Source organism: Coniophora puteana, assembly GCF_000271625.1.
Source record: "Coniophora puteana RWD-64-598 SS2 unplaced genomic scaffold CONPUscaffold_4, whole genome shotgun sequence".
In the NCBI taxonomy this organism is placed as follows: domain Eukaryota; kingdom Fungi; phylum Basidiomycota; class Agaricomycetes; order Boletales; family Coniophoraceae; genus Coniophora; species Coniophora puteana.
The window spans coordinates 1,496,502-1,523,925 of record NW_006913056.1 but is presented as its reverse complement, the minus strand read 5'-3'; the positions used below and the strand labels follow the sequence as shown (position 1 = coordinate 1,523,925).

At 53.0% G+C, this 27,424-nt stretch overlaps 8 protein-coding genes across 8 annotated transcripts; 4 read left to right on the top strand and 4 right to left on the bottom strand.

The window, feature by feature from the left end:
• Positions 1-212: 212 nt before the first annotated feature.
• On the bottom strand, positions 213-2,726 carry CONPUDRAFT_164054 (uncharacterized protein). The gene is made up of 9 exons (XM_007768719.1): positions 2,596-2,726; positions 2,455-2,541; positions 2,352-2,393; positions 2,266-2,293; positions 1,972-2,136; positions 1,831-1,915; positions 1,688-1,775; positions 1,571-1,637; positions 213-1,515 (listed from the first exon to the last, which is right to left on the bottom strand). The coding sequence occupies exons 1-9, from the start codon at positions 2,637-2,639 to the stop codon at positions 334-336; spliced, it is 1,788 nt and encodes a 595-aa protein (XP_007766909.1). The 5' UTR covers positions 2,640-2,726; the 3' UTR covers positions 213-333.
• A 330-nt stretch (positions 2,727-3,056) lies between these two features.
• On the bottom strand, positions 3,057-4,170 carry CONPUDRAFT_152083 (terpenoid synthase; the record flags this gene model as incomplete). Its single annotated transcript, XM_007768718.1, has 4 exons — positions 3,057-3,327; positions 3,386-3,537; positions 3,594-4,070; positions 4,123-4,170. 4 exons carry the CDS (start codon positions 4,168-4,170, stop codon positions 3,057-3,059), a joined length of 948 nt encoding a protein of 315 aa, XP_007766908.1.
• Positions 4,171-6,468: 2,298 nt separating this feature from the next.
• On the top strand, positions 6,469-12,141 carry CONPUDRAFT_101568 (NUC173-domain-containing protein). The gene is made up of 12 exons (XM_007768717.1): positions 6,469-7,184; positions 7,233-8,144; positions 8,215-8,631; positions 8,684-9,121; positions 9,183-9,549; positions 9,619-10,052; positions 10,108-10,710; positions 10,766-11,441; positions 11,494-11,611; positions 11,674-11,730; positions 11,794-11,950; positions 12,021-12,141. The coding sequence occupies exons 1-8, from the start codon at positions 6,486-6,488 to the stop codon at positions 10,877-10,879; spliced, it is 3,984 nt and encodes a 1,327-aa protein (XP_007766907.1). The 5' UTR covers positions 6,469-6,485; the 3' UTR covers positions 10,880-11,441; positions 11,494-11,611; positions 11,674-11,730; positions 11,794-11,950; positions 12,021-12,141.
• Positions 12,142-12,842: 701 nt separating this feature from the next.
• Positions 12,843-13,427, top strand: CONPUDRAFT_164051 (uncharacterized protein). The gene is made up of 4 exons (XM_007768716.1): positions 12,843-12,923; positions 12,989-13,030; positions 13,097-13,321; positions 13,377-13,427. Exons 1-3 carry the CDS (start codon positions 12,875-12,877, stop codon positions 13,297-13,299), a joined length of 294 nt encoding a protein of 97 aa, XP_007766906.1. The 5' UTR covers positions 12,843-12,874; the 3' UTR covers positions 13,300-13,321; positions 13,377-13,427.
• Positions 13,428-13,811: 384 nt separating this feature from the next.
• Positions 13,812-15,909, bottom strand: CONPUDRAFT_89030 (MFS multidrug transporter; the record flags this gene model as incomplete). Its single annotated transcript, XM_007768715.1, has 11 exons — positions 13,812-13,967; positions 14,026-14,163; positions 14,211-14,263; positions 14,321-14,591; positions 14,648-14,969; positions 15,019-15,058; positions 15,118-15,383; positions 15,433-15,505; positions 15,564-15,628; positions 15,681-15,733; positions 15,805-15,909. The coding sequence occupies 11 exons, from the start codon at positions 15,907-15,909 to the stop codon at positions 13,812-13,814; spliced, it is 1,542 nt and encodes a 513-aa protein (XP_007766905.1).
• A 188-nt stretch (positions 15,910-16,097) lies between these two features.
• On the top strand, positions 16,098-18,123 carry CONPUDRAFT_71670 (uncharacterized protein; the record flags this gene model as incomplete). Its single annotated transcript, XM_007768268.1, has 10 exons — positions 16,098-16,477; positions 16,504-16,546; positions 16,607-16,724; positions 16,827-17,032; positions 17,126-17,266; positions 17,329-17,340; positions 17,404-17,442; positions 17,491-17,576; positions 17,637-18,018; positions 18,067-18,123. 10 exons carry the CDS (start codon positions 16,098-16,100, stop codon positions 18,121-18,123), a joined length of 1,464 nt encoding a protein of 487 aa, XP_007766458.1.
• A 618-nt stretch (positions 18,124-18,741) lies between these two features.
• On the bottom strand, positions 18,742-22,274 carry CONPUDRAFT_52709 (WD40 repeat-like protein; the record flags this gene model as incomplete). The annotated part of the gene is made up of 13 exons (XM_007768166.1): positions 18,742-19,467; positions 19,530-19,628; positions 19,686-19,865; positions 19,918-20,036; positions 20,092-20,466; positions 20,521-21,074; positions 21,126-21,297; positions 21,358-21,437; positions 21,486-21,592; positions 21,643-21,754; positions 21,811-21,965; positions 22,018-22,138; positions 22,195-22,274. The coding sequence occupies 13 exons, from the start codon at positions 22,272-22,274 to the stop codon at positions 18,742-18,744; spliced, it is 2,880 nt and encodes a 959-aa protein (XP_007766356.1).
• Positions 22,275-23,362: 1,088 nt separating this feature from the next.
• Positions 23,363-27,408, top strand: CONPUDRAFT_164048 (uncharacterized protein). Its single transcript, XM_007768714.1, has 8 exons — positions 23,363-23,569; positions 23,626-23,640; positions 23,698-23,897; positions 23,957-24,277; positions 24,340-25,554; positions 25,603-25,909; positions 25,964-26,790; positions 26,845-27,408. The coding sequence occupies exons 1-8, from the start codon at positions 23,506-23,508 to the stop codon at positions 27,145-27,147; spliced, it is 3,252 nt and encodes a 1,083-aa protein (XP_007766904.1). The 5' UTR covers positions 23,363-23,505; the 3' UTR covers positions 27,148-27,408.
• Positions 27,409-27,424: the final 16 nt, after the last annotated feature.

Genomic DNA, 27,424 nt, shown 5'->3' with positions numbered 1-27,424 from the left:
GTCTTTTTGGCCACTTCTGTCCATGAAAAACCTGCCATGAGTTTTCTCGTCTTCCAGGATTCTGGCGTAGTCATATTTAACGCATGTGAAATAGGGTTTTTGCATGAAGGGACTGTCATTGAACGAAATCAAACGACTCAACTTCGTACAGCTCATAGTAGCTCTTTGCACAGCAAGCATGTTCATTATGCGCAATGAATATACGGTATCATAAAATCGTGGTAATCATTTAAAGCAAGAAAACAACTAAAGCTAGTACTATATGCCTTGACACATGAGAGTCCAAATCCTTAATAATCCTCTATGAACCAAGCCTACTTTCTTTCATCGAGTTTACTCGTCGTTTGGGAAGTCCACCTTTTCGTACAGCCTGAGCGTCTCGCCCCAGTCGCGCTTTCGCCTCCTGCGCACGGAGAAGTATTTGGCACCGCTCTCCCACCGGCTCCGAACGCGGCCCTTTTCGCTGCTCTTCATCCACCTCTGCGCACCATCCACATCCACATCTCCGTTATCGGAGCCGGCGTTGAGCGAGTTCGTGCGAGAGCGGGCCGGACGACGCCCCGTGAAGCTAGCGACGGGATCGCGAGGGAGCTCTAACGCATCGACACCGATGGACATGATGCGCCCGTAAAGGTCCTGTCGCTCGGCTTGCAGGGCGCGCACTCTACTCGAGCCGACGCGGAGCATGTCGAACAATTCGATGGACGCTCGCGCGCTGGCGATAGCGTCTTCGAGCCACCGTATGGTCATCCACATTAGTGCGGGCGTTGCGACGCCCAGCACCCAGCGTGGCATAAATGCGAGGGTGTCGAATCCGAACGTGTACCATAGAAGAAGCGGAACGAGGAACGGCATGGAGATGCAAGTAAGCAGACCAGATATAAGGCCGTAGACGAGCTTGTACTGCGCGATCTCATCAAAGGTATCCCACATGGGCCCCGTCTTCTTGAACTCATGCACGGCAATCATGATAGTGACAAAGGTCGGCGCCCAGAGAACGAGTCCGGGAGAGCAGAACGCAAAGAGGATGGCACACCACGCAGTGCGCACGGCGAGGCTGAGGAACGTCGCGAGCGTGAAGGAGAGCGAGAACGGAAGAGCGAACGGTAGAAGCGGGGGATCCAGGACACGTGAGTCGTGTAGCGATTGCGAGACAAGCTTTTTCTGGTAGGAACGCAAAGACACGCGTAGAGAGCGAAGGTCGTCGTCAGCCCGCTTTACCTCTGGGGTTTCTTCATCGTCCGACAGAGCTCCGGACGGTGCAGGTGCGCCGTTATGCTTTCCGTGGACCTCGGAGGCTTTGAAAGCTTCTAACCAGACGCGCGTCACTCTCACCCAGTCGCCCAGGGACATGCGAGTACCGAGGGGTGCATAAATGCGAGCAGCGAGTCGGGCCGAGCGGATCAGATCCCATGAGGGAGCGTCGAACGTATGCGTGCTTATTTGTGAGTGTAAGGAAGCAGTCAGCGAGCGAATGTTGGCGGGTTCGGCAGGAGCGAGGAGTTCGGGGTGAGTCTAGAATGGTATGGTATGAATGTTCGGTATCGAGTTGAGTCTAGAAGGCGCGTACTCTGGGTGTAAACATCATTGGAGGATTAAACGTTACGAGAACGTCTGAGCGGAAATGTTCCCGGTTCCTGCTGGTTTTTAGACTTTGGCTAGATTGCCAAGTCATGAACAAACATACATGTACGTGATAGAGCACGTGAGGATGGCCACGGCAAAGTCGGGTTTGTCACGGTTTCGAGTGAGGACATCAGATACGATTCGCGCAACTGATCAACGGTCAGCTATATTCAACGAAGCAAGTAGAATGACTGAGATACATACCTCCGGTTTTCAGGGGTGCAATTTCGGGATGATACCGACTCATCCCTTCCGGAAATAGGCAAATGGCGTCTCCCAGTTCAACTGCCTAGTGACAGAATGGGCGTCAAAACCATCGATGAAACCGTGAAATGTTCCACTTGCCTCGATGAGTTTTGCCATGGCATCTGTATTATCTGCATCTTTGGCGTCGGTATAGTCCTTGCGCCGCTTGATAGGAACGGTGCCGGCGGATTCAATGAGCCAGGAGGTGAACGTGCGATGGCCGAACTGCGTGGACTTTGCCGTAAGCCGCAGCATGTTCCGAATCTGTGTCGAAAAGGAAAAGACCGAGCAAAAAGACCGATGATCCAGGGAGGGACATATGGTTGGGCATCATTAGCGTAGAGAAGGGCACTGGGTTAGGGTGGAGTCGACGCGGTCAGGAGGTGAACATACGCTTGCGGGTATGGCATGGACGAGGAGACTGGTGGTGTGTTGTCAGTAACGAGAAATATTGGTTTACAGACGCGACGAATACGCACAGAGCGTCCGTGAGCGAGTTGGAATGGTTTGCGCATACCACACTGTACGGAGCAGTCCATGAATCGATTATGAGTCAAGCGAGGCAAGGAGGAGGATGCACACCAAGGTACACCCGTAGGAGGGATCAAGTGAGCGTTCTCGACTACGATGGAGCCGTAGAAGATCTTGAGGACGAACTTGAAGAGAAGCCTGTCAGGTCCGGTCAGGCTGTGCACTAGAGGTTGTCAGCACCGACGCCCGCACCGTATAAGAGCATAGGACCAGGGTGTTGGCGTTCCCGCTGGCATTGTGCCGGGTTTTGTGTCGGTTGGCTCAAGCCGCGATGTCTGTTCCGGTGCTGCTGGGAGGTATACTGGGGTATATGGGGGATGTCGTGGACCGGCGTAGAGAACCGGATATAAAGCTCCCGGCTGACACAGATACAATCGTATAAGGAAAGCATATTGCCTCTTCAAGACATCCAGGATCAGCACACGTTCTCCTACACAGGCTCGATTCCATTTAAGTGGTCGACGTGTTCTCGTTAGGCGCTACTTAGATAATAAAGCAGCTGATGATGTCAAACTTCAGCCCATATGGCCACGAAACTAGCTACCTCCGAGGCGGAACTGGAAACGGAGTGTCAATGGATAATAGATTTACACTTTCACTACTCTTCATTAACGCTCTGTATGCAATCCAGAAAAGACCGAGGAATTTTGATACTACGGCCTCTCCCATAGACCCAGGTCGTCTAGCTTGTACCGTCTCGACGCAACATGAAACAATGTGAACCCCTCTCTGAACCTAGCATAAGCCTCGCGCGTCTGTTTGTCCGCGTCAAGTACCTTGCGCGCTCGACGGTCCGCGCTGATCGTCTCGTTGGCAATGGTACGCAGCGCGGTGACTTTGCTGACGCCCCTGGCAAACGCTGCACGAGAAACATAGTTGATATTCTCGCCAGCAAGCTCTTCCTTATAAAAGGAGAGGACATCGCTACAGAAAATGGGCTCCTATGAATACTTGCTCCTATATGAGAAGAAAGTGAACGTACTTGGTCACGTTGGCAAAGACCATGATAGATGGAAGCGCCTGAATATACGTCTCGAATGGAACATCCGAGGGGAAGACCATGATGGCGAAGGCTTCGGCAATCCCTGTCAGTGTGCGGACAAAGTATGGATACTCCGGCGCCTCTGGTGACAGCTTGAGATGATCAACTTAGTGAACGCATCAACCAAGTCTAAAGATAAATACCGCACCTTCATATCACGCAAATCATATTCAAGCACACTTCCGTTGATGAAATTCAGAGCAGAGTTGACAATCATCGCTGCTTGCACAGGTGCATACAACTTCGCCGCATCGTGAAGCGTCTGCGCGACGAGCTCGAGCCCAGGATCCGGCTGAGGGCGACCGTTGATGAAGCAGCCGCAAAAGGAGCGAGCACGCTCGACGTCCGACTGCGCGACATCGTCAATCCAGACGAGCACTGCAGTGAACATGGCGACATATATTTGCGCAGCACGGTCCGGGAGGTGGCCGTATGCGAGCTGGCCCATTATCGAGCCGATTTGGATGTGGCGGTGAACCTCGGAGGACGGTGTGACACTGTAGCCTTTTGAGAATGCATAGGCACAGCAATCGGAGTAGTAACTAGGGTCAAGCAAGACGGATCCAGAGGATGGGTAGGGTATGTCGTATTGGTTGAAGAGATCTTGGAATATGACACGGATTGCCTTCACAACGGTTAGCGAAAGGGTTAATTTGCTAAATCTCAGTTCATATTACCTGGAAATCTTCCGAGGAGATGGTAAGAGACTCTGGCATGCCATTCATGATTGTGAGGCCGATAGCTAGTGAGAGGATGCAACACGACAGATCCTGCAGCAGCAGGCTTTTATGCGTCTCGACACTCCCCGGCCCGGACCAGCGGTAAACTCGCTGTTTCTATATGCAGAAGACAGTCCATTCTTGTTAACCACTGAAGGATCCAAGAGCCACGGAGAACAGACCGGAGAGCTCCATTTTGGCGGACGAAAGGGGAGTGGATGCAGCTACACATTGATGATTTAACGTTTCCGCGGCAAATGAAGTACTGATAACCAACTGATAACAGGGTGTTTCAGATCACTCGTTAATAAATCCAGGGGGATAGTAGTAATTGGGACTTGATAAATGATAGACGCATGAATCGACAACTCGGGTGAGCGCTGAAATTTACGTGAGATTAGACCGTTCGATGACATGGGGTGAGAAGGAGAACGAGCAAAAGAGAGGATATACTTGGCCCGGTCCAACGGACGCGATAATGACGGCACAATGTTACGGCCCGCTTGTGGCGCCTGTTTAGTGCTGAGGGCGCCGACCATGGTGGCTTTAAGCGCTCGTGGAGCATAGTTAGTGCCGGGGATGCCATGATATCGATAACGAGTGAAGGCAAAGGAGGGTCAAAGAAGTGGGCGTCGCTGTGGATGTGCACGCCGTCGTTCACATATAGTTGCGTGGGGTCAACATCGAGACACCTATGGGTGTGCCGGTCCTCTGGTTGCAGGCGCGGCCACAGAAACAAGGCCCTCGAGGGGGAGTGGGCTTTGCCTAGACTTTGTCGGTGTGAAAGTTTAGGCAGGCAGTAGAAGCGGAAGATAAAGTACCCCACGTGGTACCGTCCGTTGTACATCATGTACTATGATACATGTTGTCTCGTTGGAGGTCACGGTACATGCGTAATCTGTAAAGGAGAAGAGATGGCGCGCCGGACGGGCTATGAAGTAGAACGTATTCCGAGGTGTACATGGGCTAGTCGGAGCATCACGCACATGGTCTGCGATAAGCCGAGGACCCGGATGTATGGGATCCGTGAATGCATCGATGAATACACGGGGACCTACAAGATGAGCGAGGGTCTTGACTATCGTGGGAAGAGCACGTTCTCTTTCACAATGTATCGAATAAGGAAAATGAATTGCCTCTTCGGGACATCTCCTCGATGCACGTTCTCTCCCAGGCGCTCCTCCAGCCTCAAGCCTTCAAAGCTTCAGGTACAAAAATAGTATCTTTAATCGTTATCATGTTAATTCAAGCAAGTGACCATTTTGATTGCTGTCTTTGGACCCCTGCAAACCAAGAGGGTGGCTCGGATAGCAGAAAGTCGATAGAGAACACATACAACTACATTTTGTTCAACTCACAACTACTCATCGGCGTTAGGCTCTCTCAAATAGACAAAGTGAAACAATCCAAGTACTATACTCGCTCCCATAGGCACAATTCATTTGATCTGTACCTATTTGAAGCGACGTGGAACAACGTGAATCCTTCTCTGAACTTAGCATAAGCCTCGCGCGTCTGCCTGTCCGAATCTAGGAGTTTGTCTAACGGGCCAAGCAATCACCGGCACCATTGCAGTCCACTGTTGCGGTGTGTTTGAATGAGGCAAAACTATGTCTTGGGAGGCGGTTTAAAGCAGGCTGAGATGCCATCGAATCTTTCCAATGCGAAGCACTGGAGCTGGAGGATCGCAAGCCTTGTCACACAGCTGGTGCGTCAAATCGAGTATTTGAGGCCTGATAGCGAAGTTTATACGACACGAAGCCGGTATCCAAGTATATATTTGATTAAGCGCTGGGTGCAACGAGACGAAGAATTGACCAAGTTGGATGGAAAGTGACGAAGAGTGAGAACGACAACGGGTAAAAGGAAGGTGACGACCTGCAGATAATACGCGTAATCTAGCGAGGTTGTCCGCTGGATGCGACGATAACGGAGTTGGATGATGTGCGTGGAACGTCCGGTCAGCTGTGGACTCTACTTAGAGAGAGAGATACCAGCATGCGCAAGCGCTCAAAACGGAACTCGCACAGCACCGGGGCGTCAAGATGTCAGGTTGAGGCAAGGGAGAGCCAGATAAATGGGCAGCGCAAAGGAGAGATAACAACGTTGTATAGACCCGAGAAGTGAGGATTTTGGAGACGGACAATTTTGTCAAGGGTAGACTAGATGTTGAAAACAAGTACCTAGTCAAGTCGTTGTGTCGTGGTTGGACGGGAAGGCACATTATTAGTTGCCTAATCTGAGCGACGGGAAAGAGTGACGGAGGCAATATAATTTTATTATCTTTTAGGTATTACACCATATCTTTCTGCTCGTCCGCCATGGAGAGTCTCGAGTCTGCGCTGGGCAAGATCAGGCCACACACGCAGTCGTCTCTGGCGCACCAGAAGGCGCCTGCTCACCTGCTGCAGGCGATCGATGGGACGCTGGCTGAACGTGAATCGGAGCGGACGTCGACTGCATACTTTGCAGCGATTGTGACTGCACTGGACTCTTCTGTCGGGAAGAGACAGACGTCGCTCGGAGACGGCGATCTGCTGCCCGCGGAGCTGTATCTGCTTGCGCTCGTCGCCCCGTTTGTGCCCCAGAGTGTGGTCCAGGCCCAGCTGTGGACCACCCTCGAGCTGCTCGCCCCCCTCTTTCCCTCGCTCACAGACCATGCACCCCCGCTCCGCTCGTGGATCGCCGCCATCCAGGCCCTCGTCTCCTCCGCGGACCGCTCCCAGCTTGACAAGACGCCGCTCGTCCAGGCCTTCAACTCTGTCCTCCACCTCACCGTCGACCACAGACCAAAAGTCCGCAAACGCGCCGCAGAGGCAGTCAAGGCCATCATCGACAAACCACCCCTTCCTCTCGCTCGCCATCCATACTCTGCCCGAGTCGCACAATGGGCACACACTGTTCTCGCAGCCGCAGCCGCATCGCCCATCGGTGCAAAGGGAAAGAGTCAGCATACCCCAGAGACAGCCATCCACCTCATCCAATTTCTCAGGACCGCCCTCCCTCACCTCCCTCCTCCCGTGCGTCATCCAATTAGTCATGCTTTTCCGTTCTTATAATTTCTCTAGACCATGCCCGAGTTGACACCGCCCCTCCTTTCCCTCCCACGCCTCGGCAACCCGTTCCTCTCCCAATCGTCCTACGCCCTCCTCGCCGATCTCCTCGCTCCCTCTCAATCCAAACACCCTGACGAATACACCACCATCGACATCGCCCCTATCCTCACCGCCGTCCTCACTTCACCTCCCACCCCCAACGACATATCCCTCGCTCCCGCATGGCTCGCCCTTCTCGCCGCAGCAGCCCACTCCGCCTCCCCATCCCAGCTCACTCAGATCTGGCGCGCCTCCTTCCCCCGTCTTGCCGCAGACGCCCGCGACGTCAGATCCGCAGCGGCCAGCGCCTGCGTACGCGTCGCCTCTGCACCCGAGTTCCCCGCGAGCCAGCTTGTTCCGGAGGCCGTCAAAGACCTCTCAGGCGCTCTCGAGCAGCTCCAGTTCGCTCGTGCCATTCCTGATGTGCTCGGCGTCATAGCTGCCCTCGTCTTTGCTCTCCGCATAAGAGACGAAAGCGGGACTACCCACGCGGAGAAGCACGCGCTCCCGCTTGTCCGTCGTGCTGCCACCCTGCGCGTTCAGAAGGGCTTCGAGGCAAAGGAGCACGCCGATGCTGTTCTCCGTGCTGCATTGCAGAGCATGGGCGCCCAAGTCGTCCTCGACGCCCTTCCACTCAACCTTCTTCCCGAGGAAAGAGCCCCAGGCGACAGCGAGCCCCGCGCTTTTCTCCTTCCTCTTCTCGTTGGCCCCCAATCAGCTCCTCTCGCACACTTTGTCCAGTACTTTATACCGCTCTCCATCAAAATGTTCGACAAAGCACAGCAGGCTTCCTCAGAGGCAGAAAAGAAGGTTTGGGAAGTTCTCGTGGGCCAGGTGTGGGCTGCTCTTGGAGGGTATTGCTGGGGTGGAGGTGACTTGAGCAAGGTGCGTCGTCCAAGTCGTAATGTGAAACGGATTGTGGCACTTAGGACCGCCGGGTTGTGATAACTAATAGGCGCTCACTCCGGACTTTGCTCAACTCCTCACGCAAGTACTCTACAATCAGCCTGAGCTTCGTTCTTCTGTTCTCAAAGCACTCAAGACGCTGGTGGAGAGCAACACGATTCTCGCGAACTCGGATGCTGATTCTCAGCCTAAATCGGATGCAGCTGATGGCGACGCGGACAACGAGGAGGACGGGGACGAGGAAGAAGAAGAGAAGGACGAGAACAAACACACTTTGAAAACCAAGGCCTGGCTCGAGATTACCGCGACAACTTCCGAACAGGCCAAGGCCAACCTCGCTCTGCTCTCGAGCCAAGCCGAGAGCTGGCTCGCTGTGCTCTTCAATGTATTCGGTAGTGTGCCGCCACGGTCGCGCGGAGCAGTCGGCGATGTTTTGCGCGCTTGGATTGGGGTTGCCGGAGTCAAGGTGCGCACGCTGCATGACCATCTATAAGTTTTCTAAATAAGCTTCTGTACAGGACGTGAAGAACGCGTACAAGAAAATCATGGGCATGCTCGACAAGAACCTGCCCGCACCGGCCTCGGCACAAAAGGGCGGCAAAGGCGGGGCGCCGAAGAGCCTGCCGCACGAGGATGAGGCCAGTGTGCCGAGCACGATGCTCGACCTCGCGCTTCTCCTGCTGCCTGCACTCCCGCCGGCAGAGCAAACAAGCGCGTTCGTGGCGTGCGCACGTACACAGGTGCTTGGGTGCTCTAGCGGCGCTGTCCAGAAACGCGCGTATCGCGTCTTGGCGCGGGTGGCCCAGGGTGGCAAGGTCGACGTGGGCGCTGTCGACGAAGACGCGCGGATGGATGCGGATGGAGCCGTCGTCACTCCGACTGGAGGCGTGGATGTGCTTCACATATTCCGGAGGCTGGAGGACACCGTGGATGTTGTGCAGCCCGGTGCGAAGAGGGTATGCTGTTCATTCATCCTTTTGTTTGTTCTCGGTATTCATCGCATTCCGGCCTTTGTAGGACCGGCTCGCTTTGCTTGCTGCTCTCGTTCCTCATTTGCCTGACCGTGCGCTACACGCCGTCCCTGCGCTTATACCCGAGGCAGTCCTTGGGACGAAGGAGCCTTCGGAGAAGGCACGCAGCGCGGCGTTTGCGCTTGTTGTTGCCCTCGGCTCGCGGATGCAGGCCGGTGGCATCGTTCGCCGTGGGCTCGTTGCTGGCATGACAGACGGCGACGAAGCAATGGACGGCGCGGATGGTCAGGGTGAGGTGCAGGCGAACGTGGACGAGTTCGTGACGATGGTTGCGGGCGGTCTTGCTGGTGCGAGTGCGCATATGATTAGCGCCACGATCACGGCGATTGCACGGCTTGTGTTTGATTTCAAAGGTGCGTGTCTGTAGAATTATTCACCACAAGATGAATATGCTAACGAGTTGGGTGTCTACGTCTCCGCAGACGACATCTCGGTGCGAATGCACGAGGAAGTCTTACAGACGCTTATCGTCTTCATTACCTCCGCCAACCGCGAGATTGCCAAGGCCGCTCTCGGCTACGCGAAGCTCGCGGCACACGTCGTCGCCCCGGCGCCGCTGTCGTCTTCGCTCCCCGCGCTCGTGCGCGCCTTGCTCCGCTGGGCGGGCGAGCACAAGAACCGGTTCAAGCTCAAAGTGCGGCACATATTCGAGCGTCTCGTTCGCCGGGTCGGCTGGGATGTAGTTAATGAAGCCGTGCGCGTGGTTGGGACAGAAGGTGAGAGCATGGAAGAGAAAGAGGAGGCCAGGAGGCTGCAGGATGTCGGAGAGAAGGTGCTTGTGGGTATCAAGAAGCGGAGGGAGAGGGCGAAGCGGAAGAAGGCTGCGAAGGAGGAGGAGGGTGAGAGCGAGGAAGAGGTGCGTCAATTGCAGTTTGTAGCAATGTGTACTCCTGGGACTGACAAGCCGCTAGGCCCAGGCTCCGGCGCGCTCTGGCGACGCGTTCGAGGATGTGCTCTACGGCAGCGAGAGCGAGGCGGACTCGAGCGACGACGACGACGACGCACGGGGGCCTTCCAAGGGAGGCCGTGCCGCCGCTGCCGCTCAGAGGCAAAATCAAAAAGGCGCCGGCAAGCGCCACGGGCTCGACGGCGGCATGCACATCCGGATGGACGACGGTGACGAGCCGATGGATCTGCTCGCGGGCGCGTCGGCGCGGCTGACGAATACGCACGAGCGGCGGAAGAAGCCCGGGCAGGACGCGCGCCACTTCAAGATGGACGCGGACACGGGCAAGATGGTCATCGATGCCGAGGAGGAGGGTGGCAATGGCGAGGGTGCGGGTGCGGGTGGGGAGGATGTGGAGGGTACAGCATATCGCGAGGGGCTGACGGGCGCTGACGGGTTCACGCGCGGGCCGAACGGGCGTGTCAAGTTCAACAAGGATACGAAGAAGCGGCGGCGGGCGGAGGCAGAGATGGGCGACGGGGATGGGGATGTTGAGATGGGCGAGGCGAATGTGGGGAAGAAGAAAAAGAAGGGAGAGCCGAGACCTGGTAACGAGTTCAGAGCTAAGGTTCGTGCTGCCCACGGTTTGCGTCTTGCCTTTTTTGATGGAGTTTACATTCTAGAGAGCGGGTGGCGATGTTAAGAAAGGTGGTGTAGACCCATACGCCTACCTTAGCCTTTCGCAGGCGGCGAAGAAGAAGGGAGGTAAGGGCATTGGCATTGCAGGAAAGCGATGAGGGACACTCGAGAAACTTCTTCCAACCAAAAGAGCACATCGTTGCTCATTCGACTCATGGGCCATTGCACGTTTTTGCAAGATTATAAATTGCATATTTGTACAAAATGCGCTCTTTTTTCTTTGCTGAGGGATACATACATACCCGTCATATTTTCCATCTTCACCCGGATGATCATCCATAGAGCGTCTGATCGTGTGATGTGCCAAAGAGGCCCTCACCCCAACTTGTGGGTTGTTTCCAGCTCTGCACGTCCGCACCGGCGACTTTGGCCGTAACGGCGGCCATGAGGTGAGCATCGGACCTGTTGTCGCCCTCCATGACGTATTGTAGAAGGGCAACGGTCGGGACGGACCACGCCGTGGGCAGGGAGGAGAGGATGCGACGGGTGAGGCCGCCGCCGGGGATGAAGGGGACACCTTCCTCTGCCTTGGGGTGTTCTGCGCCTTCAGGGAACTGTGGAACAGAGGTGTAACTTGGAATAGGCAGATCTCTGATGTGCTCGAGAGGGGTTTGTGCGAGAGCTGGGGCGCCCTGAGGGAGGATGTATGATGTCGGTGTCCTTGAATGATGTAAGTTACCAGAACCGTGCGCCGGAAAGGGAGGGAACGCACAGCATCTGAGAATCGGTACGGTTGGAGGTGTCGACGCCGCCGAGGAAGATGACAGCAGCAGCCCCCGAGGACTTGACAAAGTCGAGGAGCGCATTGACAAAATCCTGCTTGAATGCCTGGTGTATGACAGCTAAGAATCGAGGCGTATATATGTCCAAGAAGAGGGAATAATACTTGCCTTGAGAGCCGGCGAGCGTTGTTGCATAACCACAACATTCTGGTCCTCCTTGCCATAGACTGTCATACGTCACCCCATTCAGAAGCCGTTCTTCATAGAGCGCCTGAGAGAGAAGCGCTCACCCTCGAGAGGCATCGTGATCCCTTCCTGTCCGTCCTCGCGCGCACCAACAACAGGCACGAGCCACTGGGGGTCGCATACGCCGACGCGGGCGAGGTCGAGCGAGGCGATGAGGAGATCAGCTCCCAGCTGCGCGACATTCGCGACGGATACGACGGGCTACCTTGTCGGATTCAGAAGGAAGCAGTCATCAACCTTGTGCTGTGAGTTTGTTTGATGCGAGACGCACGATGACTAGGGTCTTGTCCTTGAGGGAAAGATTTGATGTTGGGTAGTAAAACGTCATTGGAGGAGTGGGCAGCTCGAGGTCAATATTTCAATTCTTGAGCTTAAGTGATCGCGGCTTTCGCGTCAAGACGCAAAAGCCCCTGTTCGGCGTTTGGCGATCATCGATCAAGCTCTAACTTAAGCGCCCGTAGGTGCGTTTTGGCGCCTGCGCCATTTATCCAACATTTATTTATCTAGTTTGAGTAGCTCAAAGCTTAGGGTAGTTTCGATTTTATTTATATCTGGGAAAAATGGCATGACCATAACATAGAGATATGTTCGACATAAAATGTGGATGTGCCTTATAGTCTCAGAGCAGTCTCGGAATAATCTCGGATTGTCGACAGCTGGTGGTAGTGCTCAGCTGCCAAATTATGTGTACTTACTACCCCAGCGGTACCCCAAGCTATAGCTCACTTGTGCTACTATATATCCTGTGCTATCTTGTGGGCTCATGAGTTTGTTCGTGTCCTATAACCTCTGAACCGTCACTATCTAACATAAGCTACAACATGCGGCTTAGCCAACGCCGAGGACTTTCCTATTGAACGATCCTTCGGAGGTAATGTATGTGGTCGAAGTGCATGTTATTCTTCGGTTCAATTGCAACTTGCTGTACTTAATATTGGAGTGACAGCCACACAGGAATGTATGAGATGTGTGTCGCCGAGGCCATCCACGAGATTGATGCTCATTTGCTCTCAGGATTCTGATCCGATTCGTTCTACGCTATATAAAGCCTAAAGTTGTTGAAGCGAGGAAGCCCCTTTTCCTCACATCTACTCTGACTTTTGCCCTTTTCGCCCTCTTAACACCATGGGAGATGCTGGTGTAGATGCTGGAGCCGGTGCACTTGGATGCTGCTGTATGTGAACTCTTACTATGACGGTCACGGCGCCGTCGACTGACGACACAACAAACCTCTACCAGTGGTCGCCATCCAAAGCATATTTGCGCCTTTCTGCAACACCAGTACGTCCTCGAATGCTTGCAATACCTGAACAAGGCACCTAGAGCCTTATGTGTTCATTCGCGCAGGGGCATATGGCTCAGGCGACAGCAGCTGTTGTGGCGGCCCACGGGGATGTTGCCCCTGTTTTGGGAAGAGCCTCGACAAAGACAGGTTCGACGAGGCCGTGAAGGAACAGGAACAGGCCAAGGACAGCGCCGAGGATCCCGTCGTACAACAGCTAGCACCGACAGAGGGAATGACGGTCGCTCCAGACAAACCTGCGTCCTGAGTTGACACTCTTGGATGCCGAAGTAAGTTAGTCCTACAAACCGCGCTGCTGACTGATGTTGAAGTGAGCCGAACAAGGTCTATGCTGTAGTTCTGATCTATTATACCCTATCTCTAACATTGTACTGCCTAACTTCCACTCGAGACCTGGGCCTGATCGCGCGAGAACAAAGGACGGGTCTCCAATAGTTGACTCACCGTGAAAGTTTCGTTTAAGCGTCGAAGCATGAACTTCTCGGGCTCGGTTCAATGACTGTGAACAAATGACCATGGTTGACATCATCAAAATGAAGTTAAAAACATGCTATCACACGCATCATGTTTGCATGTCTTGTAGACACCCGCGCCTGTCTTCCTCTAGTCTGCAAATTGGTGGATGGCAGGCGGATGTCTGGGTAAGTACTGATTAGAAGCCTTAAGACAGACTCGTTCAACTCCGATTCAGACCGAAACAGTAAAAGAGAACCCTCATTATCGTATTCAAACACATCTTCCCCACAATGTTCCGAGATTTCAGTCGGCCTTCTGCGAACGCTCACGCCATGAAGGACCCCACACGCTGCAGGCTAGCACCATCAGCATACCCAGCCCGATGAGCGCTGCGAATAGCCCCGATGCCTTCGCGTCGCCCATGTTCGTGTACGCCACTGACAGATAGAAAGGAGCGATCTGTGCAGGAAAGCTATAAGGTGAGCTGGTGAAGCGCTGAAAGAGACAAGATACATACGAAGGCGTAGGTCTGCCGGGTGAGAGAGATGAACACAGACACGTCTGCCGTTTCCGACCGGTACGACTCGATGGCATAGGTAACGCAAACCGTCGTGACAAGTTGTTGCCCAAAGACAGCGATAGCGGAGCCGATATCCTTGAAGGCTGAGTTAAAGACGGGATGGAGTCATGACTCGTACTCACTGGTGTTATATTCCATTTACCCACAGTTGCGTCCTGCAATTGCACACCCCAAACTGAATACATAAGATGAGGACAAGTGACATTCCAGGGCAGAAAATATGGTGTCTTACCAATAAGGCCTACTAGCGCCAGGATAAAGCCTGGAGGCGCCAGCATCAGCCGATCTTCAGGTCGCCATACTGGTTGCGTTGGGTCTTCACCATCGGACGTGCCCAAGGCAGAGGCGTTCTTCCGAGCACGCCAGTTGACAAAAGCATCGCTCCCCTTCCCGGCTACCACCTCGCCTAAGAGGGCACCGACCAGTAGCGCGATGAACTGCAGGCTGACTTGGCCCGGGGTGAGGTGAAATGCCTCGCCAAAGAGCTGAGGGACGAATATAGTCTAAGCAGCAAACGTCAGTGGTCCGCAGTAGCCTCGTACTGTGTTTGTGACCATACCATGAGCACATTGGTGTACGAGAATGCCATAGTGTAAGCAAGCGTGGGCAACAGGACAGCTGGACGGGCGAACATGGCGAAAGGTCTGAAGAACTCGGATGCACGATATGGCTGCTTCGAATAAACGTGAAGCGACAAGAAGGGGCGCCAGCCCGAGCGCTTAGCGACTTCGTCCTCATCATACGGCTCTCCGGGCGGCACGCGGTTGAGAAAGAGAGTTTCAGGACCGAGGAAGAAGTGAGCGATGAAGAGCCCGAGGTGGATTGCGGCGAGGAGAATCAAGGAAGCACGCCATCCTCTGTACTGAACAAGATATCCGGAGCTGATGAAAAGTTATTGGTTGAAGGAAATTGATGTATGTATGTGCTTACATCAAGGGACCCATGATAGGACCGCACGTCACCAGGAGGGCTTGATGATGGGAAAGTAGTTTAGTACGGAAAGTTTTTCTCCGGCTAGAGAGCACATACTCCATATGCCCATCTTTTGTCCTCTCTGGTAGGAAAAGAACATGTCATCAACAGTTGATGCGCCAACGCTGAGTGCAGGCGAGATAAAGATGGACTGGAAGATGCGGGTGGTAATGAGCGCGCCCCATGAGTTGGTATAAGCGCCTCCAAGCGCGAATGCTGCAGACAAGAGAGCTGAGAGAAGGTATACGGGACGTCGTCCTATCCGCTTAGATATTGGTGCCCAGAATAAAGGTGCTACACCCATAAACAGGATTTCGATAGACCTGAAGAGTTTGAGAGAAAGGAAGCACCGGATCATGGTCGTGCACCTACACCGAGTAGGATGCTTCTGCGATTGAAACCCCAAGGTCTTGAACAAAATCTTCAAATGCTGGAATAACGATTGCTGCGCGACGGTTGGTGTTATACCACTAACTCCCCGGTATCAAAGTTGTTGCTCGTACCTGCACCGAGGGGTCCCTGCATGGCATGGAAAGCAACGATCAACAACAGGACATTCTTGCGCCAGCTTCAGATGCGTTAGCATACGCGAGTCTGTTACTGAAAAGTAGATGTCGTACGAAGGCCAGTTCAGCGGATCCGCTGGGGTATCCGAGGGCATGGGAATCAAATCCTGACATATGAGGGGTAAATTAGGCTTCCTGAGGATCGAACATCCCGCCCCGGGGGCGAGGAGAGACGTACCACTCGGCCATGACGCTTAAGGACCTGAGCGTACCGATGATCATCGGCTTGGGTCCCCCGTTCATCGCGCTGCTGGCTGACATTGTTCTTCTCGTCGAGCGACATGGCGTCGCGGTATGGACGGGGACAAGAACAAGAGACAAGGTGGCAGTAGGCATAGGCTTATACGTGACCTGGCATATAAAACCTCATGCTTGAATAATTATGTCCGACTTGTGCCTAGCAATTAGTATGATGGAAATTAAGCAACGCCCGCTGCACTCCGAGGTTAACTGCGGCGAGAGGGGAGACGCATGACTGGGTCATGTTGCACCGTGTTGCCCAAAGCTGCGAATGCGGTAAGCGGGGGCGTTAAAGAGCATCGTCCGGTGACAGATACTCAAAAGGATGAGTTGGCCGGACTTGGCCAGTTGAGAGCTGTTGAGAGATGCATAGGTCGCGATCGGCGGTCCGGCGATGTCCGGCGGTTGGTTGACATGACATGTCGGGCTGTCAGTTGGCTGTCAGAGCGGAGACACTTTCATGTAAACCAACCAAGAGCAAGGCAATCAAGTAGCAGACACCTTAGGCTTCAACAGCTAGACGTCGACGTCCATCCAGGCTACAAGAAACCGAGGGCCCATTGGAGACAAGTAGAACATCGTTTTCTTGCTGGATGGTTGTCATTTCTAGCGTAAGTTAGCCACCGACTGTTCATAGCGATGAAATGAAGGCTCATGAATGTATTTTGGTGAAGGGGAAAGTATGTTCTCTAGGCCATGATTAGCTCATCAAGAGATCGAACCTTCGGATTTGATCCCAGATGAAAAGGTGGAACAACACTTACCTAGTACACAGGAAAGTTTGGTCCGGCCTGGACCTATTTTTGGTACAGCCTGAGTGGGGGCTAGCAAAGGATATTCAAATCATTATCTATGTCGGTATGCTTCAGCGTTCGTGCATATGCGGCCAGCTGATCTTCCAACCTGACCTTTACCTGCTAGGCTAAGCAGCCGTGCACAGAGTCAAACCCCTTGATACAGTGACGCATAACGCATCTTGCCCAAAAATAACTTCTGGGCTGCGAGCCGCTCGTACCAAACGCGTGCATACCATCTCGGGCGACGAAGAGCCACAGCCAGGCTCTCTTCGACGTGACATGTCCCTGTTTGGACGTCTGTGCACTCATCAAGAACACACATACAGCGAGTGCGAGTACATTGTTGCACACTTAGGGCAAACACAGCAAGTGCGTTGCATCCTCGTTTCATCATTGGACGCGCGCCAGGAACTTAAAAGGTTTCTACAGCATTCGATTGACGCTGTGCTTATCGCTTTGCAGCTCTCATCTACTTACCACCGCTCGCCATGTCAGACGTCAGAGCCGTTCCGTGGAAATGCCCTTCTCGCGTACTCAGGAAATGTCTCTGGTGTGCCAAGAAGCAAGAGGCTGAGGAAAAGCGGTTTCAAACCTGCTCAGTATGTAAAGAGGTCCGCCACATTGTCGGGAATTCGAAGTGTATTATGCTGACATCGGCAAACTAGGTGTTATATTGTGTAAGTCCTCGACCCTACTTTCTGCTCTGACATCGAGTTGGCACCCTTACAACCTTCAATCAGAGTAAGGAGTGTCAGGTTAAAAGCTGGCCTACGCACAAGGTAAATACGCCGCACACATTTCATGTACCTATAGTTGATGGTCAACAGATGGGCTGTCGTCACAATGCACAAACGAAAGTCACCTGCAAAAATAAGCCAGAGGTAGGAAAGCGAGTCACAGAACTTAGGCTCTGGTATGTTGTAGTATCTGAGAGAGAAAAACTTCAGCGCTGAGATTTTGTTAATTTCGTCAGGCACGCAGCTCATTCTCCCGTATTCTACGCTATCCTGATTTATGCATTGGACCTCGGCAACAAACCGAGAAATTATGCAGAGAAGGTTTTGTTCATTGAGCTTGAGCTCAAGCCCCAGCACACGCAGCTGGCCCTCCAAAACAAATACAGGGTTTGCGATGGAATTGAGCTGACAACCGCGGAGGCACGCGAGTTTGTGGGAGACGAGAACTGCGGAGAGACCTTCAACACATCGCAATTCACGAACCCTGATGGACGCCTCGTCCGCTTTGGAAGTTTCCTGTTGCATTGTGATGACACCGTGATACTCATTCGACTCAACCTTCCACATGAGTCTGCTATCGATTCTGTGCTCAAGATTCATCCACGCCCGACAAATTGGGTGTGTTTACTTGAGTTCTGTTTACTGTCGGGAACTCACTCCATGTAGGTTGAATGGCTTAAGAGAACCATTGAGATCAACGGCTCTCGCCCTGACATGATTTGATTAATGGGGTTTTCAAAGTCAATTCAAAGTTCTTCTGTTCCAACGATGTGTTTTCTTGCTTAGTGGATGTCTGCTTCCGACTCGAATCTCTTGTATTAATAGGACAATCCATGCTGTAGAGAATAGTGCGACGACCGGTGTATACTACATGATGTTACGATGCGACCTCCTCGCTTGCTTGTGGTGATGAGGGCCAGTCGATCGGTTCTTCATCGTCGTCCTCCGTTGGCTGAGTTTCGACTTGAGTACTGGATAGGTTTTCTGTATCTTGAGTCTCATCAAGCATATCAGAATCCTGAGGCGTTTCTCGCATGTCGACGTCCGTCGTATCGGCAGTACCATCGACCGTCTGCTCAGCGTCAGGTTCTTGACCTTCTTTTCGCTTGCTGCGAACCTTCTTCTCAGCTGAAGCTTTTGCAGCCAAACCAAACAATGTGGTTTGCTTGCGGGTCTCCTTCCTTTCCTTCTCTTTCCCTTTGCCGTTTACAGGAGCACCTGCAGATTGTCGAGTTAGCTGAAGCATGAGTCGACCATATTCAATCTAATCACGTTTCGGTTTTTCCGACTCTGCAGCCTCAACCTTGCTAAAGAAGCTTTCACTCTTCTGAATGGGTTTGTTCAAATCGGACTTTCGTGAGAAAGGGTTGGGATTTGCTGTCTGAGCGTTCTTTCGAGAGAAGGGGTCTGATAAAAGGAATTAGGTAAGATCAACAAAGGTCGGTAAATTATCGTACTAGAATTCGTTGCTGGTGACGGCGCGTCGCCAAGCGCACGTCGCTTGACGTCGCTTTCCGTCCCATTAAGCATATGGTCATCCTCGTCACGCTTCCGCTTGCCTTCGGGAGACGCTGAGCGTGACATAGATAGCCCAGTTGCCTTCTCTCTTATCGGGCGCAGCCCTGCGTTGGAGGAGGAAAACTCGGAATGCTCGACGATACCTGTCGGCCGCGCCAATCCAGGCCTGTCAACCCTAGGTGGAGCATTGAAATCCTGGAATGGTTTGGGCATGGCCATAGGCGCGTCCTCGTCCCCCAGAGCCCGCCTCCGCTCTCGTGCCTCCTCCGCAGGCGTCATGGTCTCTTCGCGCCACTCAATCAGCGCCTCAAACTTCTCCCTCAGACCATGCAGCTTGTAGAAGGCAGCGACCTTGTGAGCGGCGGCGAGTGACTGAGGCAAATTGAGGCGTTTGGCGAGTTCGAGTGCGCGCGGCTGCTTGTCTGTTTTACATGCTGCCTGGATGAGCCTGATGGTTATCTTGTCGAGCTCGAGCTCGCGCCGGTCAAGATCGGGCGCAGAGACTTCGTCGTCTGGGAGGGCATCTCGTGCGAGGTTGATGTGTATGCGCTCGCGAGCGATTCTAAAGACCAACGTCCGTCAGAGGCAGCGTACATCAAATGAAACGAGACTAACAGCTCTTCCTCGGTGGTGTCTTTGATCCGGAACGGCATCCGTATGGGAAGTTCTTGGATAAGAGGACGAGGGAAGCCTGGGTATTCTTGACGACCCTAAGAAAAAAACAATGGTTGGCAACACTATTAGCACACTAACTGACAACGCTTTACCTTAAGAATGAGACAATGGAATGTTTCATTTGAGCAGCCTACTGGCCAATATGATTCATCTTTGCCTTGCTTGCGTTCCCATGCGTTGGTATCGAGCAGTCGGGCCCAAGTCGCGCGATTTGGTCTCCGGAAATTGATCATGATGTGTAAGTAGCCAGCTGAGTCATAGATAGCTGGGATCTAGCGGGAAAAATCTTAACAAGGATGAAGTCGAGAATGTTGGCTAACGTACGCCCTGGTCTGTGATACCAATCCATTTCAAGATATGTCCTTTAGGTATTGGGAGAGGCTTCTCCTGCAACACTTCGAAGTCTTCATATGAGATGACCGTAGCCAGTAAGCCTTGGGACCCTGCGTTGATGGAAGTTCATCAATGGACGGTTACCCAGAAAATCTCGCTACCCACCGTCAATGGTAGTAGCACCTGGCCGGTGCACAACAATAACATACTCTTCAGCAGCTGCCATCGTGACGAACTCGCCTTCAAGACCAAGTATAATTTGTTCAACGCCAGATCCGCTGATAAAAGTAAGATCTCCGGCGCTAGTGGCAACTACAACGTTGCCATGACCCTGTAGGTCCCCGCCGCTGTCCGAGTTTTCGCGAAGAGACTTCATGGCCTTATTGCCGCCGGCAGCCACACCTAGAACTCGCTGGCCCTTGGGCAAGATATATGTCCACTCCCCTTGCGTGGACCATACACCGTACGGCTTGTAGATCACCTGAGCTGGATTGTCCTGTTCCGGTGGACAGGCAAACACGGCGCCTCGCTCGCCTGAAGCTCGCCTTGAATAACAGGATCCCAAGTAAAACGACGTACAGTACGTACCTAGACAGGCAAGGTCATGTTTGAAATGGTCAGTAAAGTGATAGCTCTTGCGCGCAGACCGGTCGTGGAACTCGACATTGACGATGTGGTGCGTATCTTGGTCAGTCACTTCAATGACTCCAATCATATTGTACGCCAGGTACCGCCTCTTAAGCACTGACATTGGCGTCGATCCAGGCTGGAACGCCGACTGTGCCTTCGTAATACTGACCATTTCCTTGACGTACCCATCGCCTTTGTCCTGCCGTTCAGGCTTGTCCTGCATTCCTCCCCCGATGTCGTCAATGATCCAGTCCTCGCCACCAAAAAGGCCATCGTCTCCACCCACGGCGTCCAAGTCGACGTCTGCATCGTCCTCCCAAGGTGTGGGAGTTTTCTTACGGGATATCACCTGTCCCTGGACGTTAGCTGCGGCAGAATCCTTGATGGGATCGCCGAATTCGGTCGCGATAGCGTTTGAGACGCGTGTAAAGCCCCCCTGCGTGTCTATCCAGGCGAGTAAGTTCTGAGATGGAGAGAATGCGAGTTGAATGGTGACTGCGCTGGGGGTACTCTGAAGCCTTGCATATTGGTCAGCGAAGGGGAAGAACGGACGCTCTTGGGGCACTTACCTTGAGAGAACACGCCGTTTTTGTGTACTCCATATGAGCACTTCTGAACCGCAAGCACTGGCCAAGAAGGCACCGTTGGCGGACAGTGCAATGGCAGTATGAGATCCAGTCACGCTGGGATCGGACAGTGTCTCTGATTTCGTCCATGTTGCTCTGGAGATAGCGACAATGTCTACCACAGTCGAAATTGTAAGCTGTCTCGAATGATTACATCTGGCACAATGTCACCAACCGTGAGTCCGAGACGCCGCATAAAAGCGTTGGCCCGTGGGGTGCCACACAGCGGAGCAATCATGCATGAACTCCTCTGATCTGCATACATTCAATATATGTCAGCCAATAATGAAGGAGCGTCCTTACTCTGAGTCTGTGACCGCTGGAATGATGCCATCGATGACTTCTAACCGTGTTGGCTGCTCCTCGGATACATCCCAGACGGCAATTGTGCCATCGCCACAGCTGACAGTCTCAAGGGGGGTTGGTGGTAGGTTACGTTGTATGTGCAGCGTGCACTCACAAGCAATGAGCCAGACGGATCCCAAGTGACTTTCCTGACTCCACGTTTGAATCCGTCTACTATCTGAACATTACTGATATTATCCAAGTCGCTGATTTTGACCATGAGTTCGCTACCAAGAGACTCCATTAGCGGACGAGTATACTCGAGGAGTTCATTGCAGCGTACTCGGAAGCAACAGCAATGCGTTTTCCCTTGGGGTCCACAGCTATGCAGTTTATAGTGGCCCCTTTGACGCTACCTGCCAGTCCATTGAAGGTGTTCTTTCCTGCCGTATATGTTCTTATATAAGAGTCTTCGCTGGCAGACAACCAGCACTCGTTCTGCGTAACCGTATTTCAGTGGAAGATGGCGGCAAAGGAATAGTGGGCGTACAGCGGCGGTGAGAGCGGTGATGTTGTCCTCTGCTTCTGCTGCAGCATCTGGCTCTTGATCTTTCCCCTTCTCGACGTGAAAGATGCGGACAATACTGTCTGAGCCTCCAGTGTACGCGTACCTGGGATACGGAGGTTAATTCGAGGAAAGGATATGGATTTAAAACTTGTGACTTACTTGCCGTCCATTGAGAAGGCAAGGCATGTCTTACCCGGAGGATGCACGCTGTTGGTGAGGGTTCTGCTGGAGGTCGACATGGCCTCTGGTAATGTATGTCGCGCGTCGAGGCTGCCTGTGAGTCCAAGCGCATGTCACGTTAACGGAGGCATCACACTGCACGTGGATTGTGACGCGACGCGTTTCTCTGATTAAGAACGGGCCGTCGCTCCGAGCTTAATTAATCGCGAGACTTGTCGCGAGCACTGTTTGCCAGCAGAGCTCCTTCAAACGCTACAGGCGAAAAACAAAAGTAACTCACGATGACGAACTTGTCTGAGCTACGTCCATGGCCTCGTTTATGTAACGTAAACACTGGACTTTCATCGGAACGATGAAGTATACAGTAGTGTATATAATCCTCATCAACAATATTTTATGCAGATGCCTCGTTGTGTCCTGAGTACGTATTGATCCATGAGCCCAGGAAGGTTCCACAGGTGCCAAGCATGTGCCGAATGTTTATAACACGAAGTATGAGCACGAGTGTCGGAAAAAGCGAAATTGCGTCGAAATGCATTGAAACGCATTCTGATGGTAACCCCGTCTTAATGGGGGGTTCGTAAAGTTGAGATGCCGTTCCAACGCTCATAAAAACGGGTCATCGACGACGAAAAGCCAATCATATCACGTCGCTACGACCGCATTCCCGCCTTGGCGCCGTCTTGACAACATTTAAATGGCATTTTGACGATTTGAACCCCCCATATAGTTGCGTTGAGACGCGAAATGCCACCACCGTCAAGATGCCCGTTTTGGTTTTTCCGACAAGGCTTTCGGAGATTAGATGCGGTTAGTAAGTTTGACAAGAAGTTTGAAGTATGAAGTAGAGTCCAGCTATCATATGTTCCAAGTATGAGGTGACTCCAATAGGCTTTATGCTTTGTCTAGGACTGAGATAAGGCTAGTACTGAGGTCGTCATGAAGTACGGTGTTGACCAAACAAAGGTGATGTGCAAAACTCGGTGGGTGTGGGGACAATGACATCGGTATTTGCGCATATTTGTATTAGGTTGGAAACACCCATTGCCTTGAGGCAGAGGTTGAAGCAAATCAAGAGTAGAGCCGGTCCATTTTGTTGTATCATATTTCACTCGTCTGACCTCCCTTGCCATCTCCCACCCTATTCCCACTTTCTTCTTGCGATATCCAACTTGTATTCCATCCAATCCTCCCAATCTCTGTCTCTGTGCTTCTATCTCTGCGAAACATATCACTTCACGATTTCTCTCACACGTTTTCCTTCCCGACCAATCGCTTCCACATCCCGCCATGTCTTCTACCGAGCCGCCCTCTGACCAGTTCAAAACCATTCTCCTTCGGTCGAGCACACCAGGTGAGCTCCTCACAGTGACTCGATCTTCCGCCGAAGCTCACTTTCTGTCAACACAGCTCCCAGTGAGAAAGGTGGCGTGTGCTTCTCCGATAGATTCGCAACTTCGCTGACCGGAAAACACTAATTAGTCCTTCTCTACCTCGAGAGCCTGCGCGATTCAGGCAATTTCGATCCTGGATCCCCCATGTCTTCCCTCCCGCCCCTGAACGGCCACTCAGGCAAGCGGAGTAACGTCAGCGCCTCCCGTGTCGAGGACGCATACGAGATTAATTCCAACACTCAAGACGGAGAGAAGACGGAACTTAGCGAAAATCGTATGTCGGACATGGTGAGTTGTTGGCTATCAGTAAAACTCTAGCGGTTTGACTCTCTCCTTTCTTCTTCCAGCCCGAGCCTGGCCCACAGGACCCACCAGGGCCTCACTACGAATCGTTTGACTCTGGTCCTTCTTTTGGCAACTTCGGCCCTCTGCCCGACCATACTGGCCAGTCTGGCATTCAAACTTCTTACACCGGTGCCAAATTTCCGCTTCCCCTGTCCGTAGCATCTCCTACCTCTGGCTCCCGTATCAATATCAACATCGAACCCCCCTCCAGTAGCTCTGCCTCCAGATCTCAGAAAACACAGTCTCAGGAAAGTGCTTCCCGCCCCCGGACACACAAAAGCTCGGTCATAAGCGAGGATAGAGGCACCCTTACTGGCCGCAGCGTGAGTTCTATAGTAGTGAAGTATAGACATCTGAATTTGAAGCTGAAGCATAACCCATCCAGGAAAATCCAAAGGCGCGCAGCAAAGCTCCATCACAAGCCCTTGCTGGCAGTGAAGCTCCCATGTCTTCCAAGTCGAGATCTCGTGCAGGTTCGAAGTCCAGAACGACTGATTATCCCGCTCTTCCGCCCAGTAATTTCAGTCCTTCGGGCCACACTGCGCAACTCCCTACCTCACCTAGACGTGCCCCCAGTATTTCTCCCTCTGACAGCGCCAGTCTTGCACCATTCAAAGCTGCAGCGATGTTTGCAGAGAGGAACAGAGCTATGGCAGCAGCTGCGGAGGCAGAGGCCGCAGCCTCCAGGCGAGGTGCCAGCTCTGGGCCAATGTCACCTTCTCACCAATCACGCCCGTTCTCGCCTTACCGACACGCCGCCACTCAGGAGGACCTCCTCTTTGCAGCCACCTCAGCTGCCCAAGTGCCTCCACAGCCTACAGGGCAGTCACAGGTGTCTCAAGCTCAGTCCCATGCCTCGCAAGCACGCTCGCGTGTGTCGCAAGCACGTTCTCAAGCATCGCAAGCACAATCTCATGCTTCGCAATCACGCTCGCATATGTCGCATGCGCGTTCTCAAACACAATCCCAGGTTTCTCAAGCGCGATCGCAGGCTTCGCAAGTACGATCTCAAGTCTCCCAATCACAGTCTCAAGCCCCGCCGGCGCGGTCTCAAGTGTCTCAGGCGCCGCGGTCTCAGGTGGCACGGTCGCAGGTATCTCAAGTTCGCTCTCAGGTGTCACAGGGAAAGGGTGACGGTAGCAGGGTATCTCATGCTACCTCACATCGCTCTCAAAGCCGTGCCAAGTCTCCGTCCCAACTAGGAGGACCATCCCAAGAAGGAGACCACGGCGGCGAAATCACTCCAACCCCTTCTCGACCTACTTCACCAGCGTTCTCTCTTGACCAGCGTGAGGCTGAGATTGTCGCCCAAACACTAGCGTCTAGGGGTTCTGGGGCGCGTACCTCCTACGCTGCCAGTACTCTTGAGACCGACATAGTCAACTCGCACTTCCACGACATGGACCTGTGCATCCTCTTACATCAAATGGATGACTCTACCACTCATGAAATCGTCAAGAAGGCCCTTCGCAAGGCTGTTAGGCAACGTGTTAAACGCCTTGGTTTGAAGCACGATCATGAGTCCATTCAGCAGTACAGAAAGTCATTCCACGACCATGACCCAGAGGTGCACCTGAACGAAGACTACGATCCCAGCAAGGTGTGTTGCATAATGTTCTGACGAGTCCGCATTTGACACCTTGATCAGGAGGCTCCGCCGGCCTGGGCAAAGGAACTCATGGAAGGGATGGCAAGGGTGCAAGAACGTCTTGATGTTCTCAGTCCCTTGTCCATGAACTCTAACATGCTTACTGGGAGTCAGCAATCATATGCGGGATCTGTTCGGTCGGGCGATTCTCAACAGCAATATGGCGAGACCGAGTATACTGAAGGAGGCGAGCAGTACACAGAGCATACAGAGCACACTCCTCGGACACAGACCGTTAACATCAACACTCAAGTCACAGGAACCATGGCTGAATCCATGTACCAGCCTGGCGAGACAGAAATCATCGGTCAGTATGTCAAGCACTGCATTTGGCACTGCGCTGACTCAGGTTTTTGGATAGACGATGAGGTTTATGAGGATGAGGCGGTGGATCAACTTTACCCTCCTGAAGAGATGCACCAAACCAGCGAGTTCATGGATGGCAGAGATGATTCACCTGGACAACAGTTCTTGGAAGAAGAACTGTACAAGCTTCGTGTGAAGCAAGGGGGGAGCCAGTCTGGTCACACTCACAAGACTTGGGAGGTCGCCAGGGACGAGCAGGATGAGTATGAGGAAGGACATGGTGCCTTCACAGAGTCTGGTCTGCCCGAGATTCCCGATTCTGAACGCAAAGGGTCGCCCTCCCTTCCTCCTCTTCCGCAAGATGCGAGCATAAGCCAGCCACAGTCACACTCCTGGCATCCTGGTGCGGTGGATGAACGCGGCGAACCCATCCTACCACCCTGGCAGCGCATCCACCAGCGACTCCTCGGCTGGGCGGTCGTGTGGCCCATGAGTGAGCTTGACCAGGCTCTAGACAGTACTACACGGGGACACCAAGTCAACGAAACCGCGCTCAGTGTCTGGTCAGCTCAGACATACAAGCGCTACGTCCGAAGCCGGATGACGGATAGCCCTGACGGGCGTGTGGACCGGCTGTTTGTTCCTCCCAACGTCGCAGATGCTATCAGCACCGCCGTTTTCAATGGGCGGCACCACGACGCATGCAGCATGCTCAAGGAGCTATGGGCTCCCTTCGGTCTAGATGGAACTCCACGCTTAATCATTGTTCTGGCCAAGCATCGCTCGGACGCGAACCACTGGGTTGTACACCGATTCTCGCTGCCGGACGGCGCTTTGACCACCTATGACTCCTACCCAGAACGCACTCTTCCTGATGGCCGAGTAAGTCAAATGCTCTTAAGATTTTTGTTGACGTGACTCATGGTCTCCTTCCAGCCGCTGGGATGGTGGTTTGCGATTCGTATTGCCTGGCCACATGCCATCATGGCCAACCCCGACCATCTCATGCAGAAGATGGTCCGCCTCCATCGCCCAATGCAACTCAACATTGACAACTCGGTGGCAGCAGCTGGCATCTGGCGCAACGTCCTCATGGGCTCGCGCGCAGAGCGCAGCCTCGACCTCGAGCGTTTGCGCGATCTAATCAACACTGAAGTCCGCAACCTCCGCCAGCGCAAGTTGCAGGGCAAGTTGTCCATCTCCAACTCCAAAAACCATCAATGGGGGGAGGAGCTGTAAGAGGAACGAATTCCATGTTACCCGAAGATTACGACTTTAGAAGACTATCACGACGGATGGATTGTTGAGGGATAGATGCTGGCCATTGGAGCTCTGAACACTCGTTGATTCCCTGCTATGGTTGCGACGGACACTAAATTGCTCACTTTTTTCTTTTACTCTTTACTCATCTGACAACCTGAATGTTCACGAAATATATCTGTAACACTTGTAGGTAGCTTGTAGTTGGTAGGGTGTAATAGACATACGTTTATGACTTGCATGACCTTGGCTTGAG

Excerpts from the sequence above, each read along its gene's own strand:
- CONPUDRAFT_164054 (XM_007768719.1), bottom strand. The coding sequence starts at position 2,639 with ATGCCAGCGGGAACGCCAACACCCTGGTCCTATGCTCTTATACG. Across the intron at positions 1,916-1,971 it reads CCATGGCAAAACTCATCGAG|GCAGTTGAACTGGGAGACGC; the intron begins GCAAGTGGAACA and ends TTCTGTCACTAG. Across the intron at positions 1,638-1,687 it reads ACGTGCTCTATCACGTACAT|GAACCGGGAACATTTCCGCT; the intron begins GTATGTTTGTTC and ends AAAAACCAGCAG.
- CONPUDRAFT_101568 (XM_007768717.1), top strand. The coding sequence starts at position 6,486 with ATGGAGAGTCTCGAGTCTGCGCTGGGCAAGATCAGGCCACACACGCAG. Across the intron at positions 9,122-9,182 it reads TGCAGCCCGGTGCGAAGAGG|GACCGGCTCGCTTTGCTTGC; the intron begins GTATGCTGTTCA and ends CGGCCTTTGTAG. Across the intron at positions 10,711-10,765 it reads GTAACGAGTTCAGAGCTAAG|AGAGCGGGTGGCGATGTTAA; the intron begins GTTCGTGCTGCC and ends TTTACATTCTAG.
- CONPUDRAFT_164051 (XM_007768716.1), top strand. The coding sequence starts at position 12,875 with ATGGGAGATGCTGGTGTAGATGCTGGAGCCGGTGCACTTGGATGCTGC. Across the intron at positions 12,924-12,988 it reads CGGTGCACTTGGATGCTGCT|TGGTCGCCATCCAAAGCATA; the intron begins GTATGTGAACTC and ends AACCTCTACCAG. Across the intron at positions 13,031-13,096 it reads TGCGCCTTTCTGCAACACCA|GGGCATATGGCTCAGGCGAC; the intron begins GTACGTCCTCGA and ends TCATTCGCGCAG.
- CONPUDRAFT_164048 (XM_007768714.1), top strand. The coding sequence starts at position 23,506 with ATGTCTTCTACCGAGCCGCCCTCTGACCAGTTCAAAACCATTCTCCTT. Across the intron at positions 25,555-25,602 it reads AAGACTACGATCCCAGCAAG|GAGGCTCCGCCGGCCTGGGC; the intron begins GTGTGTTGCATA and ends CACCTTGATCAG. Across the intron at positions 25,910-25,963 it reads TGGCGAGACAGAAATCATCG|ACGATGAGGTTTATGAGGAT; the intron begins GTCAGTATGTCA and ends GTTTTTGGATAG.